Source organism: Empidonax traillii, unplaced genomic scaffold (assembly GCF_003031625.1).
Source record: "Empidonax traillii isolate 1590-97213 ecotype Southwest subspecies unplaced genomic scaffold, ASM303162v1 scaffold271:size677799, whole genome shotgun sequence".
NCBI classification, from domain to species: Eukaryota; Metazoa; Chordata; class Aves; order Passeriformes; family Tyrannidae; genus Empidonax; species Empidonax traillii.
This window is the reverse complement of record NW_020955464.1, coordinates 96135-114347: the sequence shown is the minus strand read 5'-3', so window position 1 is coordinate 114347 and position 18213 is coordinate 96135. Positions and strand designations below refer to the sequence as shown.

The 18213-nt window shown below is 42.6% G+C and overlaps 1 protein-coding gene across 11 annotated transcripts in view; it reads right to left on the bottom strand.

The window, feature by feature from the left end:
• ABI1 (abl interactor 1) overlaps nucleotides 1-14445 on the bottom strand; it is a 77521-nt gene extending 63076 nt beyond the window's left edge. For 9 of the 11 annotated variants that reach the window (XM_027889741.1, XM_027889745.1, XM_027889739.1 and 6 more), the window contains exon 1: nucleotides 14183-14425. In XM_027889741.1, the coding sequence (XP_027745542.1) occupies nucleotides 14183-14299 (117 nt within the window). In that variant the 5' untranslated portion in view covers nucleotides 14300-14425. Of the gene's footprint in view, nucleotides 1-14182 lie in introns of all 11 variants that reach the window. The other 2 variants (XM_027889748.1, XM_027889749.1) reach the window with 1 other exon arrangement.
• Between the last annotated feature and the right edge of the window lie 3768 nt (nucleotides 14446-18213).

Sequence of the window (18213 nt, the reverse complement as noted above, 5' to 3'; positions counted from 1 at the left end):
TGTCCTGGGTATCACAGGTTACACTGCAGATGTTTTAGTATTTAAAGGGTGGCCACAAAGAAGATGAAGACTCCCTTTTTACAAATCATTTCTGGGGAGATTCCAATTAGACACAATAGGAAAATTTTTCACAATGAGCTCAACCAGTCAGTCATTGGAATTATCTCCTTAGGGAAGTGCTAGGTCATCTTGCCCAGATGATGCTTTTGCTAAGAAAGGTTGGAGGAGATGGTCCTTAAGATCCCCTTCCAACCTGGTATTTTATGAATCTGTGTCAACAGTACTCTGAATGCAGACAACAGGGTAACCTCAACTGCTGTGTGCAAAACAGCCACGTGCTGAACCTCAGCATCCACAAAAGCGTTTGCCCAAAAGTAAGCAAGCTCAAAGCTAACCTCTGCACTGCAACAGGTTTTTCCACATGGAGATGTCAGAGACATGACAGGACCAGCACAACAAAGCAGGGAGGCGAGTAGGGAAAGAGAGCACAGAATGTCATTAGCAGGCCTGTCCAGCTCCAAAAGAATCTCAAGACACTAAAATGCAGAGCCAAGAGTTACACAGGCCTTCTGACATCCAGCAAATGTCTGGACTGCAAGTGATCCTAATTCAGGAAGAGTTCTCACATTTAGAAAGTCACTTTCGACACACAGCTGCTGCCCAGATTTTACAGTTCAGGCAGTTCCCAAACATCACAGTATTCTTAAAGAAGAAAACAATGGCCATTATAGGGTCAAATTCTCTTCTCATACTTTGTACCACCACACAGCTGACTATTTAGTGTCTCAAAGATGAATACGCTCACTCCAGCAGGAAACCATCGCACATCTCACAACACTGGTGCAACGTACGTAAGACCAGAAACCAGTGGATCCCCACAGTTTTGTAGTAGCTTGTTTGCCAGCACAAGACATACTCCCGAATAGCACACAGGCTATACAGTGATCTCATGGTAACAAAGCAATGCACTGCAATACAAGGAGTGATTGTTTTTACAAGAACTTGCATGCAAGTGGAGAAAATCAACATAGTTCCTATTTGATCCCATAAACAGCTGCCAGCATTGCTCAGACTTTTACACACTCCTGACTACAATTTTTATCTGATAGTGGCTGTAAGCATACTATATTCAGCTTGGTTTTGAATAATTACTTTTTATTATGTTAAAATTTGATCCTATGGTTAGCAACAACATTTCAAAATCTTATATGCAGAAGCTTCTTTGAATACTGAGTTATTTCAATTGCAAAAAGTAGGAAATTAGCTTCTCTAAAAAACATACACAACAGAACAAACACATGGCTCAGGTAAATGGAGAAGAGAAGAAGAAAGAGTAGGGATGGTAGTCAATAATATTTCATTGTTTCTTTCCCCCCACCAAAATAAAATGAACAGAAGAGCAGATTACTACAACATCACAGTATTTTCAAATTATTTAGTTCTGGTTATTTCCACATCCATCAACAGGTAAAACCTAACTTACAGAAACCAACAGAAGAAAGCAAGAAAGTTCTTCAATAGGAGACCAAGTTCATGAGTGAGGGAATTGCTTTGTTTTGGTTTTCTAAACAAAGTCCCTGGTGAGACAATTGCTGTGGCATTAGCATAGCAGTACTTAAAGTGAGTGACTTTTCCTAGAAATACAGCTGCAATGCTTCTGCCAGACAATTACAGCAAAGTTTTCTAATCAGTGTTGAAGTTCCACTGGTATTTTCATGATGCCTTTTCCCATGATTTTAAAGACTGCATCCCCTTCACGTACAACGTAGAAGAGAGTAAATTTAGGCAAAGCAGGAAGTGCGAAGAGTCATAGAGACGACAGCAGAGCTTGCACTTCCATGCAACCAGATGCATAAGAATAGTCACATCCACATCACTCCCTGTCTCCCCCTCCAGTAGCAAAACCCCTGAACTGAATTCCATTTCATCCCTTGTCATAGAGCCACCTGACACCTTGCTACCTCGCCTGTAATCAGCTTGACAGTGAGTGGCCTTATTACAGCCACAGAGGAGCTGTGTTGGAAGAAACAGTCCTTCCACAAGAGGAACACACCAGCCACAGTGTGTACCCACCCATGCCCACAATGCCTCTGCATCTGCACACCCAGAAGGAAGCTGGGTTAAAACACACGGGAGGCCAAGGGAGGACACCTACAATTGTGTAGCAGCATGTGGGACAATGTATCTGTCATATCCAACTGCTTCAAAGCTTGGGCTGGCCTCTGTACACTGCAAGAGGCAAAAGTAATAGTCCAAGCAAATGTTAAGCCCATTAAGTGTGCTGGTAAGGCTTAGCTACCAGAGATAAGATTCCTACTACAATGTGAGCATCTGCAAGCAAGCCCAGGACTGGAACAATTACATTTCATAAGCTCTGTTGAAAACTCTTTAATTTAAAACAGTAAAAAGTGGCTGTGTCAGTAAAAAAACAAAAACCAAAAACAATAACAACAAAAAAGCCATGCTCTCAGTTTTACCAAAGACTACAGTATTTACATGTAAATTAACTCCTGCATGAACAGGGGAATAGAAATGGAAAAACTTTTTATACAAACCCAACCTAAACACTGAAGATACATTCAAAGGAAAACTGGAGATGGGTCTTTTTACTACCTCCCCTCCTAGCCAGTTCTTAAGATAGGATACTGCTTTTCACCTTCCTGCCTTCTTGTTTTTCAAAGGAATTTGGAGAGCAAAAAACCCAAACAAACCAACAGCAAATATGTTTCCAGTTCAACAACTACAGAAATTAATTTTGCTAGTCATAATAGATGAATTTTCTTATCATCAAGGATGGCCACTTTTTGCACCCATTCTACTTAATGATGGTGCATTTTTCTTAACTTTCACAGTAGTTGTTCGCATTTAGTAATTTTCTGAGGAGGCAAGAAGTTTAAGTGAGTGTCTTTGCTCATTATTTATGTTCTCCATTTGCATAACTCCTTCACAACTGCTCCATTAAACACCTCTTCCCCTCCAAGGCCAATTTTAAAAAGCCTCCTGCTTTATGAGACTGACAAGTATGACTCACAGTATTCCCCACGTTCATTCCCCCAGGCATCGTGGGATGTTATTCAGTCAGTAAGTACCTGTTCCAGTTCATACTCCCCCACTCACACTGCTGCTGCAGTAACCCCTTACAGCAATCTGGGAAAAAAACTAAAGGTACCTCTCCAGCTCTCTGCTGTAGGTAGGAAACAAACAGTAAAACTATTTGCTTTTAATGTTCTTCTCAGCACCAGAGGTAGCAAGAGAGTGGCCGAACACAGTGAAGGAGGATTTACACACTCTCACCCCCCCACACCTCCTGTGCTTTCACTCCTATCAGAAACCTGGGAGTTTCTCAAGACCCTTCAAATTGCTTTCCAATCATCCTTCAAACCATTTCCATTTTCTGTCAGGAAGGCAGAAAGTGATTCAACAAAGATAATGCTCTATCTACTCTTAAGCCCCTTCCGTGACCAAGGAACACACTCAAATCCCCCACACATCCCGCATTCAGGACCAAAACCAGCAACATTTCTCCCCTCAGCAGAGAAGTAAAAAACCAACAGGTAAAATATCCCTGCATACTTGGTTTCTATACCCAGTAAACAAGCTTCTCTCATAATTACAAAAATATCTCCCTTGGTCTCCGAACAGTCAATATTCATTCCCTGCAAAGTACTGACAGGGGCTGATTTTACAGTTCTTGTTCCTGGACAGTAGGTTTTCAAAGAGAGAATGTATCGTAGTAAGTTTTCCACTGGCTGTTATCCCTCTCCACCAGTTAAAGGACAAACTGCTAAAGAGGATTGAAATGCATATCTAGAAATGACACACCCACTACTGAAGCGATACAAGACTTCTTCCACAGTGAGCAGTATGAGTTCAAGCTTCAATTACATCTATGGCGACAACCATTTTCTCTAATATTCAAAGCTAAAGACACCTTAGAAATTAGATTCAAGACCTGTAGCCAATTAAGACAAATCTCAGGACTACTGCAGCAACCAGATCATTTCAGTGCTGGGAGAACATATGGTATGCCGCAGCAGGAAACACACCCACGGTATTTGAAGAGAGCCCTTGTAGATCCAAGCACTTCCAAACCAGACGCACATTTTATCTAAGGCAGCTAAAGCCAGGAGTTTGAATCACAGAAACAATAGCTCCTCCCAGAGATTTAGAAATCCTGCGAGTCAGCCAGCAAATCAAAAGCCGAACAATCCCCAGCCAGGTCTCCAAAGATCTTGCCAATGTTAAATGCACTGATCCATTTTTCTCTACTTGTTAGTCTGATACTCTTAGGATCTTGACTAAAATCATCTAGGCCACCTGCCATGAGGTTTCTCAGTGGGAACCCTGGAGGCTATAATCATATTTTATAAAAACCTTCCAGGATCAGGTCCAGCTCTACTTTGTTGATGCATACCTGTGCCTTAACATGTATGTTAAGAGAACACCATTCCTCCCAACACATTCACTTTCCCTCATCTTAAGAGAACCAAAGACCTTCAAGTAGAGAAGTTTCATTAAGCCCCTTCTACTCCTTGGTCTCAGAGTAACAGAAGGACCAGCTTCCCGAACAAGACAAATTCTTTATAAAGGAAAGGGCTAGCTGCATCTATCAGAGGCCTCCTAAGAGTTTTACTATTAGGGAGAATCATGTCAGTCCCATTCCACATCACGTCTTCCCAGCTGCCTTCCATTTCCTCTGTATCCTGCTCATCCTGGCTTTCTCCGGTAGTTACAGACCACTATAGAGCCAAGGCTTTAGTCTCAACTCTGTGCCAATAAAGATAATCTAAAAAAGAAGTGCATATAAATGTCTTCAGTAGCAGTAGGTTTCAAGTTATTCAAACGCATGTTAGTAAGAAGCTGTTTGTCTAAAAGGCATCACAAGAAACAGCTGCATAATTTAAGCTGCAAGGCAGTAAAATATGTAGCTAAATAATAGAAAGATTAATTAAAAGAAATAGGCAGGGGACAACAGGTTTTCAGAGGAGATCTGAAATGAGACTGAAAGTAAACAATGAAGAGAGAAAGCAGGTGAGAGTTTCAGAGGCAGTAGCTGTGATGAGAGCACTCTTGCGTCAATGGCAGCAGAACCAAAAGTCCACAGCATCTGGCAGCAGGAGAAGAGTAAATGAGTCAACAGGTCTAACAAGCAATCTCAGCAAGCAGAGAGGAGACTTGAGCTGTGAGAGGGAAATCAGAAAATTCACATTAAGACCACAGACTAGGAGAAGCTCATGGAAAGAGAGAAATGTCACTAGTAACATTTAGTGACATAAGAGCAACTAACATTACCAGGTATATGAATGTGAAAAGACAAGCCATGGCATGGCATTCTGCAGCTACTTAAGACATTCATGCATTAATCTGATGCACCTGCCTGGACACCTTGTTCTTCTCTTGTCTCTTTGTTCTGTGCAGACGTTTTCTTATCACAGGCTCCAGAAAACACACAATCATTGCATAGGGACCACAACTAAGGTATTAACTTGTAGTACACCTGCTACAATAAAGTCAAATAAGATGCTCAGCTGACAATGATCGCCGCAGGACAAATACTGTTTGGTGGATTCACTGATCGCAAAGTACAACAAGGAGATCAGAGAATGAAAGTAAAGATCCGCATCTGGTGAAAGATTAGCTGGGGAAAAAAAAAAAAAGCCAACAAAAAACTCCATGCTTGCCTGATAAAGCATAGCTTAGAAAAAGTATAATCATGTGAAACACTCCTGTGAAAACAGCCAGCAGAGTCTACACTTCAGTTCTTTTCCAAGGATTGTTATGCTTCAAGCGGTAAACAAACAATGTTTTTTCTCAAACTATTTATAGCCTTAAGACCACCCAGTAAAAACATTACACTCAACTCTAAGGATGTCAAACCAACATTTGTTTTAGCAAGACTCCTCTGCACGAGTTCTGAGAGGCCTTCCTGCTTTCTTAACAAAAGTAGGAACAGTACTACATTTTACTCTTCTTTGTCTTGGACGTTACAATAAAATTAGGGTAGTGATGCAGAATCTCTTCCCCATGAGTTCTTTCACTCTACAGCACTGCAGTATCCGAGCTTCCTCACGCATGGAGCAGAGTGCTTGCACCTTAACTCTTGCCATATAAAGAATACACAGAATTCATTACTTTGGGCTCTTCAAAGAGGGGAGGAAGAAGAAAGAAGGAGGGATGACACTGTCACAAATATATCTGCTATCTTAACATAAGAAATATTAGGAACATAAGAAAGATGTATTTCATTGCACAAGAGACAACCTTTACTGTTCTTTTAGAATATTCTGAGATGTTGGAAGATACAGATGGCACACATCACCTGTGGAGGTTATGAAGAGACTTCATCATAGGAGACGCCCTATACAGGAGAAGTTTTGATTTTCAGATACATTTTCAGTTTCCCAAACCCAGCACCTACTAAACATATTTGATCTGGAATCTTCAACAAGAATACTATTAAAAATAAAGTCTCCTGGTAAGCAGTCAATCTTTTTCAGAGTTAACTAACTTGGTTTGTCAGCTTAGCCAGCAGGTTACCTACCAATTTCATCTCACCTTAATACAGACTGCTGATTTTTACAAGTTGTACCTGAAAATACATATTTCACTCCAAGCTGAAACTCTCATGCAGTTTCCCATCCCTCCTTTTCTTCTAAAATATCAGCATCATAGTAACAAATATATGCTCTGCAAAGCACGCATGACAAGCATTTAGGGCTTGCCTAAGTAATGAGCAATACTATTTGCATAGTCTCAAGCAAAGGTGGCACCTACACTCCTATTAATTAACCCAGGGAAAATAACACATTCCCTCTAATACCAAGAGAAGGAGTTTAGAGTTCTGTTTTCATCTGCTATACAATAAATTGATTCCTCAAAGAGCCCACCTGTTAGAAATGCTCTACCTTCTATTTGAATAACTGGCACTAAGCCCATGAAACACTTGATTGAGCACCTCCAATGCTGTCGGAAGGACATGCTGACAGGCTAAAGGCGCACGAGGAAAGGCACCTGGAGATACCATCTTGCTCAGTTCAGGAGTACATGGTGACCTATTCTCTGCAGCACCCTGGTCTTGGCCCTCAAGAGCTCTGTGCAAAGCTGCAAAGGACTATTTCTGTAACCCACAGGAGACATGAAGCCTCTGTGGCAGCTGCCTCACCAGCAAGGTCAGGAAAAGGGAGGAACCACACTGAGGCACAGTATCTACTATTACAAATTCAGCAGTTACTTCCCTTTACTTAAGGGTGGAGCGAAGGGAAGACCCCTGTGACCAAGCCCACCCCCTTCTGTCACCAGTGCTCAGATTCAGGATGGGGTGGAAGGAATAACATCAGAGGAAGACCGCTCCAGGTAACACAAATACTAAAGAGAGCAAGAATGCTCGGGTAAATATGAACAAGCCTGGACACTGAGTAACTGACGGCCCACAAGTAATTTCCTACCATGCAACAACAAATAAAAACCACACTATGCCTCTTTCAACTCCAAGTCACTAAAAAAGAACTGAATGCAGGAACCAAAGAGAGCAAGATACCCTCTTACCCCTCAAGGATGCCTTGCTATACCAGAACTGACACTTCGTCCACACAGATGCCACCTCACTATTCTGTAGATAAGCAAGATTTCAGTCATCAGAAATGTCAAACACAGACTGCTTTCACTAATGAGAAATAGAGCAGCATCTTCTAGTGCCTCTGCCAAGACCCACCAACACAGAGACAAACAGTACTGTGAGCATTATATAACTCCAGAAGTTAGCAAACCTAAAAATTAGAACCTCAAGGTTCTTATGAGAGGAGATACATAAAATTCTTAAAAAGCAATTGCTGCTAATGAGTTCAATGATGGTTTCAGGTGCATATTTTCCCAAGGGATTCATTGTGCTGCCTCTGTGGACCCTGTCTCCGTGTTTCTGTGGATACGCACTTCTTGCTGTGTTGTAGTGTAACAGAGGCAATTTGGAGACGGGTGGGGCGCCATAGGGAACCCTTGTGAATAGCACTGAAGTCCACACAATCAGGTTCTGTTCCCAAATCTGAGAGCGTGTCCCTATATGACCTTGCGAGTCAGTTAAAAATTCCATTACCCCATTTATGCTTCTTTAAGACAAAGACAGTTCAAAATGCTAAGCAAAGATATTGGGAAGTTGCATCAGTTCTTTTTTTTCAGAGTTAGGATTTGGGGAGTTTTCCCTGTTAAACTTAGATCAGATAGTTACTGGAACTTTGCCCTCAGAGGTACAATACTTCCTACTTGTACTCACTGTTCCTGTACTCTTACCTTCATTACAATGGGATCCACTTTATGAGACTTTCCCAAGCCCAATCTGTTTTCTCTTTACCATAAGAGCTATTTACTACAACAACTCCCAGAGAATCAGAGGGAACTAAGTATTAGACTGTTGCCTCTCTTATTCATGCTTCTTTCTTCCTTCCAACAATTCCACAGGGCTGGGCACAGCAAGTGCAGTGCAGGGAACAAAGATCATACTTAGCACACACTGACCACAGACAACCTGCAAGCTTCTTCCTTCTGACATATGCACAAACAGAAGGGAGTGGACAGTGCTTCCCTTGTGGAAGAAAGAATACACACCTGTAAAAGCTTATCCCAATCCACTTTACTCCGCCTGATTGAGGTAACACAGGGCTGACATAACAATCTGCTGTAATACTAATGAAAAATGGAGCAGAAATAGTAGCCAACATCTTGCTGGCTTCTTAAACCAAATGTAACAAAAATAATGGAAACATTTCAAATTTGGAAAAGCTCATGTCATCTACCTCCGTTGGACACAAACCAGATATATAACACTCTAGGATACATTTCCTGTATATGCAGGGTAATCCCCTGCTGATTCAGTGAAGTTGTACTATTGCCTTACCGCTCCTTTTGAGCTAAATATAAAGTTGTATTTTCCAAAATATAAACAACACACTTGCACAGGCACAGAAGACCTACACAAGGCACAGAAAAGCTACAAGCCTAACCCACCAACCTGTAACTGTATTATCATTTTTAGAAAAAAACTACACATAGAACAGCCAGTGCCTTTTACACTGCTGACAAAAATTTGTTTAAACTACCTTAAAAAAGACAGTATTTTAAAGTATAGCCTAACATCTTTTCTTAAAGAATATTATTGAAACCTACATAGCATAGTGGATGATATGCTCATATTTTACCTCATTGCTCTGATGTTCTCTAATTTTGAACTATATTTGGTGTTACAGCAAGTGAACTAGCTTTATTTGCTTCTTTTGTAAAATGTTCCAAATTTAGCAACAAAATGGGGGGGGGGAATAAATCACTATTTACTCTCAATACAAACTAATTAACCTATGAACATAAAAGCATGCAAGTTCTCACAGCACATAAAGGATTTGTATTAGTGACAATTTAAGAAGTTTATCCTTTTAGAGCAGGTCATTTCCTGAATTAGACATTCTGAGTGAACTTCTTTGTACTGAACTAATCTAAGCCACTTTCCATGCATCAGGTAATGAAATTAAGTGTCAGACCAGTTACCAACATTTAAAGAAAAGCCACAGAAAAATAAAAGTTACTTCTTGTCCAATACATGCTAATCTCCTGTATAGGAAGTGTATAGGACATTTAGTTTTTCAAACAAAGAATTCCTTCACGCATCTTGAAAGATAACATAAGTTATTTATGAAACTTCTCGTATGCAACACTTCTGCTCAACCCCCTACATTTGTTTTTCTACTGACTGGAAAGATGCTTCAAATTTTTTGCAATAGTAGTCAAACAAATCTGCCCCTGGATTTGTCCATTTTACCCAGAATAGCTTGTTAATTCATCATTCAGTTTCCACATATCAGTCAGAATGTACAGAAGGAAATAACATGACAACAAAAAACCACACATTTAGGCAACACAGCACTTACTTCCTTAAAAGGTCTTTCACTTATTTATTTTTATAAAGCTGCTAAATGTACCCACTTGAGACTATCAAGCTCAGAATTTACACAAGTAGTGTAAGCTATCCACTTTAAGGTTCTCACAATCATATTAAAATTATATTTGATCTTAAAAATGAAAAATTACAAATGGATCTTCAAGCGGTCTAGAAGCGAAGAGACTGACGAGAACTACGTATCTGCGTATACATAAACAAGGATACAAGAAATATCTAATTTAGACAATAGGACAGAGTTGTAAGCAGCATTTTTTTCACAGAGAGGACTCTCTGTAGTTATTCAAAAGGAAGTCATCAGTGCAATAACACTGCAGATGCCGGTTTCCTGTGTCACTCTAATGCCTCACAAGCTCAATACAGACGGAAAACTGACTGGAGAACCTCTATAGAAGTTAATATTTTTCAATGATCATAACTATAACTGTACATGCTTCAACTTCTTGTTATTTCTGTATTAATTCTGATCTAGTTCATTTAGTCTAGGATATTGATGAAACTCCTCACTCGTACCTTCAGCTTTATGTTACAGTTTTCCAGATAACCCTTCAGTTATAAGCACACTAAAAGGGACTAGTCCAAGAATATATCTGCAGGCAAAAGGATTTGAGGAAGGCATTAGCTACGGGAACTTACGTTTTGAAAATATTTAAAAAATTCATTATATCTATATTTAAGAAAAATTACTTCAGGAGACAAAATGCTTGCAGTTAAAAGATTCAAGGTTCAAAACCTCCTCTTAAAACAGTTCAGAGTTTAAATCTCTGACCTAAAAGAAAATACAAATCTAATTTCCTATCTGATTGTTACTGAAACTTCCAACCAGAGACATCGCAGATTTTAAATCTTGTCACAGATTAGAGACGTAATGCCTTTTTCCTTCTATTCAAAGCCAAAATCACGACCAAAAACATCACAACTTACTTCAATTACTACTTCTACATTTGGTTTCCTTTCCTTTTTTTTTTCCCCTCTCTCTCTCTCCCATCCCCCCCAAGACTGCCACCATCCTGTACTGTACTTTTAGCACTGCAGGTCTTCCTTAGAAACTTATTTGATCTGTTTCTCCTGAATTGTTTTCCCTTCCTAACAGATAAACTTTCTAGATAACCAAAATACACGTGATTTGAATGGCAAACTGTGTAACTGGCTGGCACTCCGATACAGTCACAATGTGCCTTAGCAAGAAACTGCTTCCTGCTTTTCTAAAAACAGCCGTTTTCAGCTTGAGAGTCTCAAATTCTGTCATCTTTCCCAAATGCTTCAGTAAAAGGATGCTTACTGTCCCTAAAGCTACATTCACCCTTTGGGAGCCAAGTTCCAACCAGGTGAGTTGTCCCCCCATTCCTCCTCTTTTTTGTTGTTGTTGTTGTTTGTTTGTTTTGTTTGTTTTTTTAGGAATCCCTAAAGACATTGAAGGGAAACTTTCTTCAAAAACTCAGCATGACTGGAATTTTACCAGAATTATTCTCAGATTGAGTAAAAGAGACAAAATTCCTATATTTTAAAATTAAAAAATACAGCTATAGCCTGAATACAGCAATATTGGGGGCGGTAAATTACTTTTCTGCTCAAGTCAGCAAAGAATATAAACCAAAAGACTGAGAACATCGTTCTGTCTGCTATTACAATTACTACAAATTGTTAGCGCCAGCATTCAGAATAGTCAGACAAACCTGTTCCACCTCAACGGCACAACGCAGAGTGGGTGACAGAACACAGTAATTTTTCCTACTACGGAGCACATAGCCCTTCCCACAAGAAAAAAGAGAAAGCTCTCCAAATTCTAAACTACTCAAAGAGGCCAAAGTGATTCAGTTAAATGCTACTAGGTAAGTTACAATATGTAACCACTTGTGACGTATTTTAACATTCACTTCACGGCCAGGTTCTTTGTTCAGGCCTGTCTTTTTTACAAAATGCTCAATTACATTAAACACATACATTTTATATCATGTGTGTGTTAAGCCTCTTCCTCTCCTTTTCTCCCTTGCCATCCCACAATACTCATACTCCCAAATCTCATAACCCAGTGCCCTGGTCATACTGCCTAATCCGGTAGTGGCCCCACCACAGACACTGGCAGTATAATCTGTTCAGTAGTCCAACTGGACAGCAGATGGCTTTGCATCAAGTGCTGATTAAAAAACCCACCTCCACCAAACACCAAAAAAAAAATGTAATTTTATCAATATATTTACCATTTTTACCAAGCAAATGTACAGTACATGTAAAATACAAGTGAGGTATGCATTTTCCAAAGCCACTGCTCAAGTCTTCCTTAGGAATTTTAGAATTCCAGCTTCCTTTCAAGAGGGGTAAACACAGCTGTACACAGATAAAACAGACCACATCAATCCCACATCCAGCTGACCTTGATACTTGAGGTGAAAATGAGCTACCAAATTAAATTAAAAAAAAAAAAGGGAAAACGAAAAGCCACCCCAAATGACCAGATGGGAACTTGCTCAATGTTGGTTTTTTTTGGCTTGTTTTCTGGAAGAAAGACAAGTTTTATGACTGAAGAAAATGATGTAACTGAAGATTCTCTGTAACTTTCTGACACAGGGAAAAAGTCAGGAGCAGGAGACAGGTCAAAACTTGTGCAGCAATTACCATAGCCATCTATTTGTCATATTTCCCATGAGTAAAACCAAATGAACCTCGCCTCTAAGAAGCATTTATATCAGCAGCTTTCTTTGGGTGGAGCTAACGACTCGGAAGCATAAATAGACATTAACTCATACTACCTCATATATCACAAAATAAACCCCAAAATTTGAAAACATGTCTTGTTAGAACAGTTTTAATCCAAATATTTATTTTTTTAAAATCACTTCATATTATTAAAACCGTGTTTCCTTATTTGCTGCTCCATTTAACACTAAAATAGTTTATAGTAAGATAGGTTACCAGCAATGATGGAAAAGAGACTTTAATAACCTATATTAAATACTCATCACAGGTGATCTAGTATTAGATTCAACAAGTTCACTTTACAAGCTGTCTAGTAAGTCGTGTTTGCCTTTCGTCTTCAATTTTTTTTTCTAAAAAAAAAAAAAAAAAAAAAAAAAAAAAAAAAAAAAAAAAAAAAAAAAAAGTTGCATTTCAACCTCTCTGGATGGTTCTGTATCCACATCAGTATGACCAAATATGCAGACTTACAGAGTCATGTGATGTAAATCCTGAAAAAATAATAATAATAAATTGTGCTTAAAGTAGCTTCACAAAAATAGACTTCAAGCAAGGCCAAGAACCACTGGCAATCTAGGGGAGGAGAAAAAAAGAAAAATCCACACCGACCGGTTGAGAGACTCTACAGCCAATAGAGCCTCTTCCAGCACCAGAGCCCCGGTCCGCAATCACTGTTGCAGGGTGTTTGAGTCGGGCAGCCTGCGAGAGGCACAGATTGCCATTTTGAAACACCGCCTCACGCTCACACGGCAGTGCCAGCGCACGGGCAGCCTCCTGCCCCCGCACGCCGCTCCCGGCCGCGATGCGGACCCGCAGCACCGCGGCTCCCTCGGCCCCGCCGGGACCCGCACGCCGAGGAGGACCCGGCGCGGCTCCCCCCGCGGCTCCCCCCACGGCCGAGCTCCGTGATGTCACCCCGATGTGTGCGGGGCCCCTTCCGCGCCCCCGCGCCGCTGCGGTGGCGGCCCCGCGCTGCCGGCGGGCCCCGGCGGAGCGCGGTGCGGGGCCGCCCGGCACCCGCGCCCCACGTGCGGCGCACCCGCCCCGGCCGCCGCCCCGCGGCCCGCCGGCTCCCCGAGAGGGAACCCCACTGCCGGGAAGCCGGGGGGAAACCCGGGATACTGGGGCTGAGCCGCCCGGACGGAGAGGCTCGGGGGCCCCCGCGCCCCACTCACCCCCCACCCCAGCCCTGGGAGGTCTCCGGGATGTGACTCATGATAAACAAATACAGAGGGGGAAGGAGAAAAAAAAAAAAAAAAAAAAAAGGCGGGGGGAAAAAAAAAAGACACACCCTCCCCTCGGAGCCGGACTGACATAATAACCCCCTCCCTTCCCCTCTGGAGCGGGGGGAGGGAAGCCTGGCCCTTCAGCTGGGAAAGTTGAAAGAAAAGGCAAACGCTGGAGACCGGCTGCGGGGCGGGAGCCGCGGCGGGGGCAGCCAAGCGCCGCTGCCCCTCGAGCGGCTCCGGCCCCGCCGCCCGCTCCGGAGAGCCCAGCCCAGCCCAGCCCTGTCGGCCGCCCCCAGTGCGCTGCCCCGCCGCCCCTCACCTGGATGTAGTTGTTTTCGCAGTAGTCGGCGACTCGAGTGAGGTTCTGGTAGCTCTCGAGGAGAGCCCGCTTGCCAGAAGGGATTTCCTCCTCTAGCAACATCTGCAACTCTGCCATTTTCCACCCCTCCGCATCGCTTCCTCTTGCATTAAAGAGACAGCGGCAGCGCCGGGCTCGCAACCCGCCTGGTATTGTGGGATTCCTCCTCGCCTCGCTTTCGTGAACGCTCGCTTTCCCCACCCATCCTTCCCCCTCCAAGGGGAGTGGAAAGAAGGAGAAAAAAAAAAAAAAAAAAAAAAAAAAAAAAAAAAAAGAAAGAAAAAAAAAGGAAAACCCCGCCCCTGCTGTGCAGAGGCAGTCGGGAGCTGTAGGCAGCGCCGACTGCATCGCTGATGGCCACCGCCCGCGGAGATGGCGGAGCCGAGCTCGCAATTCACCGGCCAGCCTGGCCCTTGGGGCGGGAGGGCGGCAGCGGGGCTGGCGGGCCGTTCCTATGGGCACCCAGAGACCAGAGGAGACCCTGGTGTCCCTCAGGGTGTCCAGAGGCGAGAGGATACCCTGCTGTCCTTCCCCCACCCCACTCAGAAAAGCCCCAGCCCCACACTGCTGCCTCAAGGACCTCTCTGCAGGAGAGGCCAAAAGAGTGGTTATCCGGCCACCTGACAGGTTAGGAATTTGGAAGATCACTGAATCATTTAGGTTGGAGAAGACCTTTGAGATCATCCAGTCCAACCTATATCACCACGTCAACTAGACCATGGCACTGAGTCTGATGTCCAGTCTTCTCTGAAACACCTCCAAGGATGGTGATTCCACCACCTCCCTGGGCAGTCCATTCCAGAGACGACAACAAAAAAGATACAGGGATCACGCTTTGGGGCAACTAGTCTATTCCAGTGGGTTATTATTCCCCAAGAGGATGGGAGAAATAATGAATCTAGCTTGCGTAGATCTTTGTGAAGAGCTGCCCCAAATTAACTACTGACAATTAGCCATTTCCTGGATCTAGTTTTATAAGAATAGTGTAAATATTTGACTGGAGTAAATACGTTATTCTTGGAACTCATTTACCTCAGTTGTTAATTATTGTTCAGGTCCTCCTTTGGCTGTTGCAAAGGTATGAAAGACAAGGGTCTGGTAATTATCTAGCACAGTCTCTCTTGTGTATGTGTTTTCTGTAACCAAAATCCTGAATTTGCCAGAAGCAAAGCCAGTAACAGCAGGTGAAAGTCTGCTGGGATGTCCCAGCCTGCCTTTGCAATGAGTAACAGGTGCAGAGGAAGCCACCTCCGTGGTTCGCTGTTCAAGCCAGTGCTGTGTGCCCACAGTTACAAATGCAATCGGTGTTAGTCCTTGCATTTTAGAAGTTGTCCCAGAGAAATCCACACAGCAGTGAAAAGTCAGTGTGTTTAGAATGTTTCAGAAAAAAATACTCTCAAGCACATTATAGTAAGACCAGACTATGATCTCTGGATAATTGTGTGGTATTTTACATGTCCTCTGGAGTTTGTCTTCTGTTTGCAGCCCTGAAAACTGTTCTGGTCAGGATGCCTTGGTATACCTGCTGCTGTCTCTAGATTAAGTTGGAAAGAAGGAAACATAGATCTCCCTTCCCTTCTGAGGTCAATGAACTCCAGCATCTCAGCCTAGAACTGTGGAGGTAAGGATGAAGAGTAGGGAGCCTGGGAAGAACCAGTGGGCCTGAGAAGGTTTTGCAGCTGGAGTTACAAAAAAACAGCCCCTGTCTGGGAACAGCTAGACAGGTGCCAAGAAAGGGCGCTTTTGGGAGAGGAAGGAGCTCGTACATTCACAGCACTTTCTGTGGGATAGAAATGCATCTACATCGCTATCTTCTAGTGATTTATTTGGCAGTTTAGCAAAATCGTTTCCAAAGTGGCTTCAATAACTCTCTTTAGGATAGCATGTAATTTCCAATAAAACATTTTATTTTGGATTTCAGGTATCTTTTTAATGTAAAATAATGTTCTGAAACTGTATTGAGATATAAAAAAGCTTTAAATGTGTCCCAGGGCAACTGTGCTGCCTTGGGCACTAGCTTCTCCTTGTTTTCAGCTAGCATAATACAATGACAAATTTGAATTCTCTATTCAGGCTGGCTGCAAACTGCTTAACACACATTGCCTTGGATGAGTCTGTAATTGCCTACAGATCACAGACTGGCTTCATGGAAGCTGTTAACATCCTTAAATGTAGCACAACTGTTGTTGGCGCATCTTAATATGTTATGGCTGCCCCTGTATCAAGAAACGGCAGATGTGTGGGGCCTTGCACATCAACTTCCTTCAATATGAGAAAAATCAGTGGCGTGTGTTTTGCCGAACATGTTGTGCTTCACTTTGGTGGGCAACTTTTGTCTTACAAGCAGATGGCAGGACAGCTGCTGAGCAGGGCAGTGGTGGCTCCCAAGAAACACATCCATGTCAAGCAGTAGAGCAGAGACTCCAGGAGGGCTTTCAGCCTCATTCTCTCCAGTGAATCTCAACCCAAAAGGCCTTGAGCAAACAAAAAAACCCCTACCAACTCTATGTCAAAACGTTCTCACAACTCAAGGAGACATTGGAAGAGCACATCAAAGGTCGCCACCTTGTGACAGGTGCATTTCCTGCAGCCTCTAGGGCACAGCTGGGCATTGTCCCCACACCTGGGGGATACACCTGAGGTAGATACAGAAACACCCAAACTGGCTCCAGGTCAACTCAAGCAGGACTTTTTAACTGAGTGCCATACAACCATGACAGTACTGCTGTGAATGCCATCCAATATAAGAGGTACTGGGAATTCTGGTGTGGACATGCTCAGCTGATTAGGCCTTATTAACTTTTGTCCCATGCAAGCCCTCCTGCTTTCAAAATGACTCTCTGCAGGGTCACTTGAGTGTCTTTGCTGTGTGTTCCTCATGTCTGAGGTTCTTGGAGAGTTCGTTGACACAGATGCAACAGATCCAGGCTGACTCTATGACTGTGCATGGTGTGTACGTTGAACGACTCCAAAACACCTGAAAGCACAGAGAGACATTCGAGTAGCTACAAAGTCCTTGGCAAAGCTAACAGAACCACAAATCTAGCACTGAGCTGCAGCCAATAAATCTTGGACTTGAGCTGATATTTGCTGAAGACAGTAGTGTGCAACTGAACTGCATTCGCTGGGATTTTCTTTAGAAACTGTTTTATTCTGTTGGATTTTTTGCTTTGGTTTAGTTTGTTGTTTTGGTTGGCTTTGGGTTTTTTTGAGCTATCACACTTTCTCACTGCACCAGGCAATAAACTGCTGACTAGAAGGAAAAGTTACCTAACTTACTCAAGATACTTATAGTATGTAAGAGAGCTGGGAATTAAAATTTTCCTGGCTGGGGTGGCTGGACTGGTAGAGGAAAAAATTATATTCATCAAACTCCACACAATCACCCAAATGAGATCCTACAGAGTAAAATATACTTATATACCTCTCAGTGCCTCAACTTTCTATCTGAGATGTGCTCCTCTTCAGTGGGGCATGATGATCTCCAGGGTCAATACTGTCTTTCTGGGCCATAGCCCATTTTTGACTGGGACAGAAAAATGAGACTCTGTTCTAAATGCACCTGTTTAGAACAGCATCAAAGTAGGAGCATCAAAGCAACTTCTCCTGCACTGTAATTTGTGTAGCTCTGTAACTGTCTATTCCCCTTTCTAGGCCATAGATTGGCATGTGTCTTTGTTTTTCCCTTGGGAACAAACAGTACTTGCCTCAGTAGCGCTGATTGGAAAATAACCCTTTATTTTTTGTTGGACTGTTTCTCAGCTGGATCGATTCCTGATTCGGTTGTTTAGCTGCACAAGTACTTCTGACAGTGCAATGGAAAGGGAGATGAGGGATCTGAGGGGGCAGCTGGAAGCACAGAGGACACAGGGCCCGTTCAGTCACATCAACTCTGCTGCCAAATGCCAAGTCTCATGTTCTTGTAAGAAAATTTTTGTTGATTACAGTGATGTAGTTATATAAGTATGGCTGTACTGGGGCAATCCAGTGTG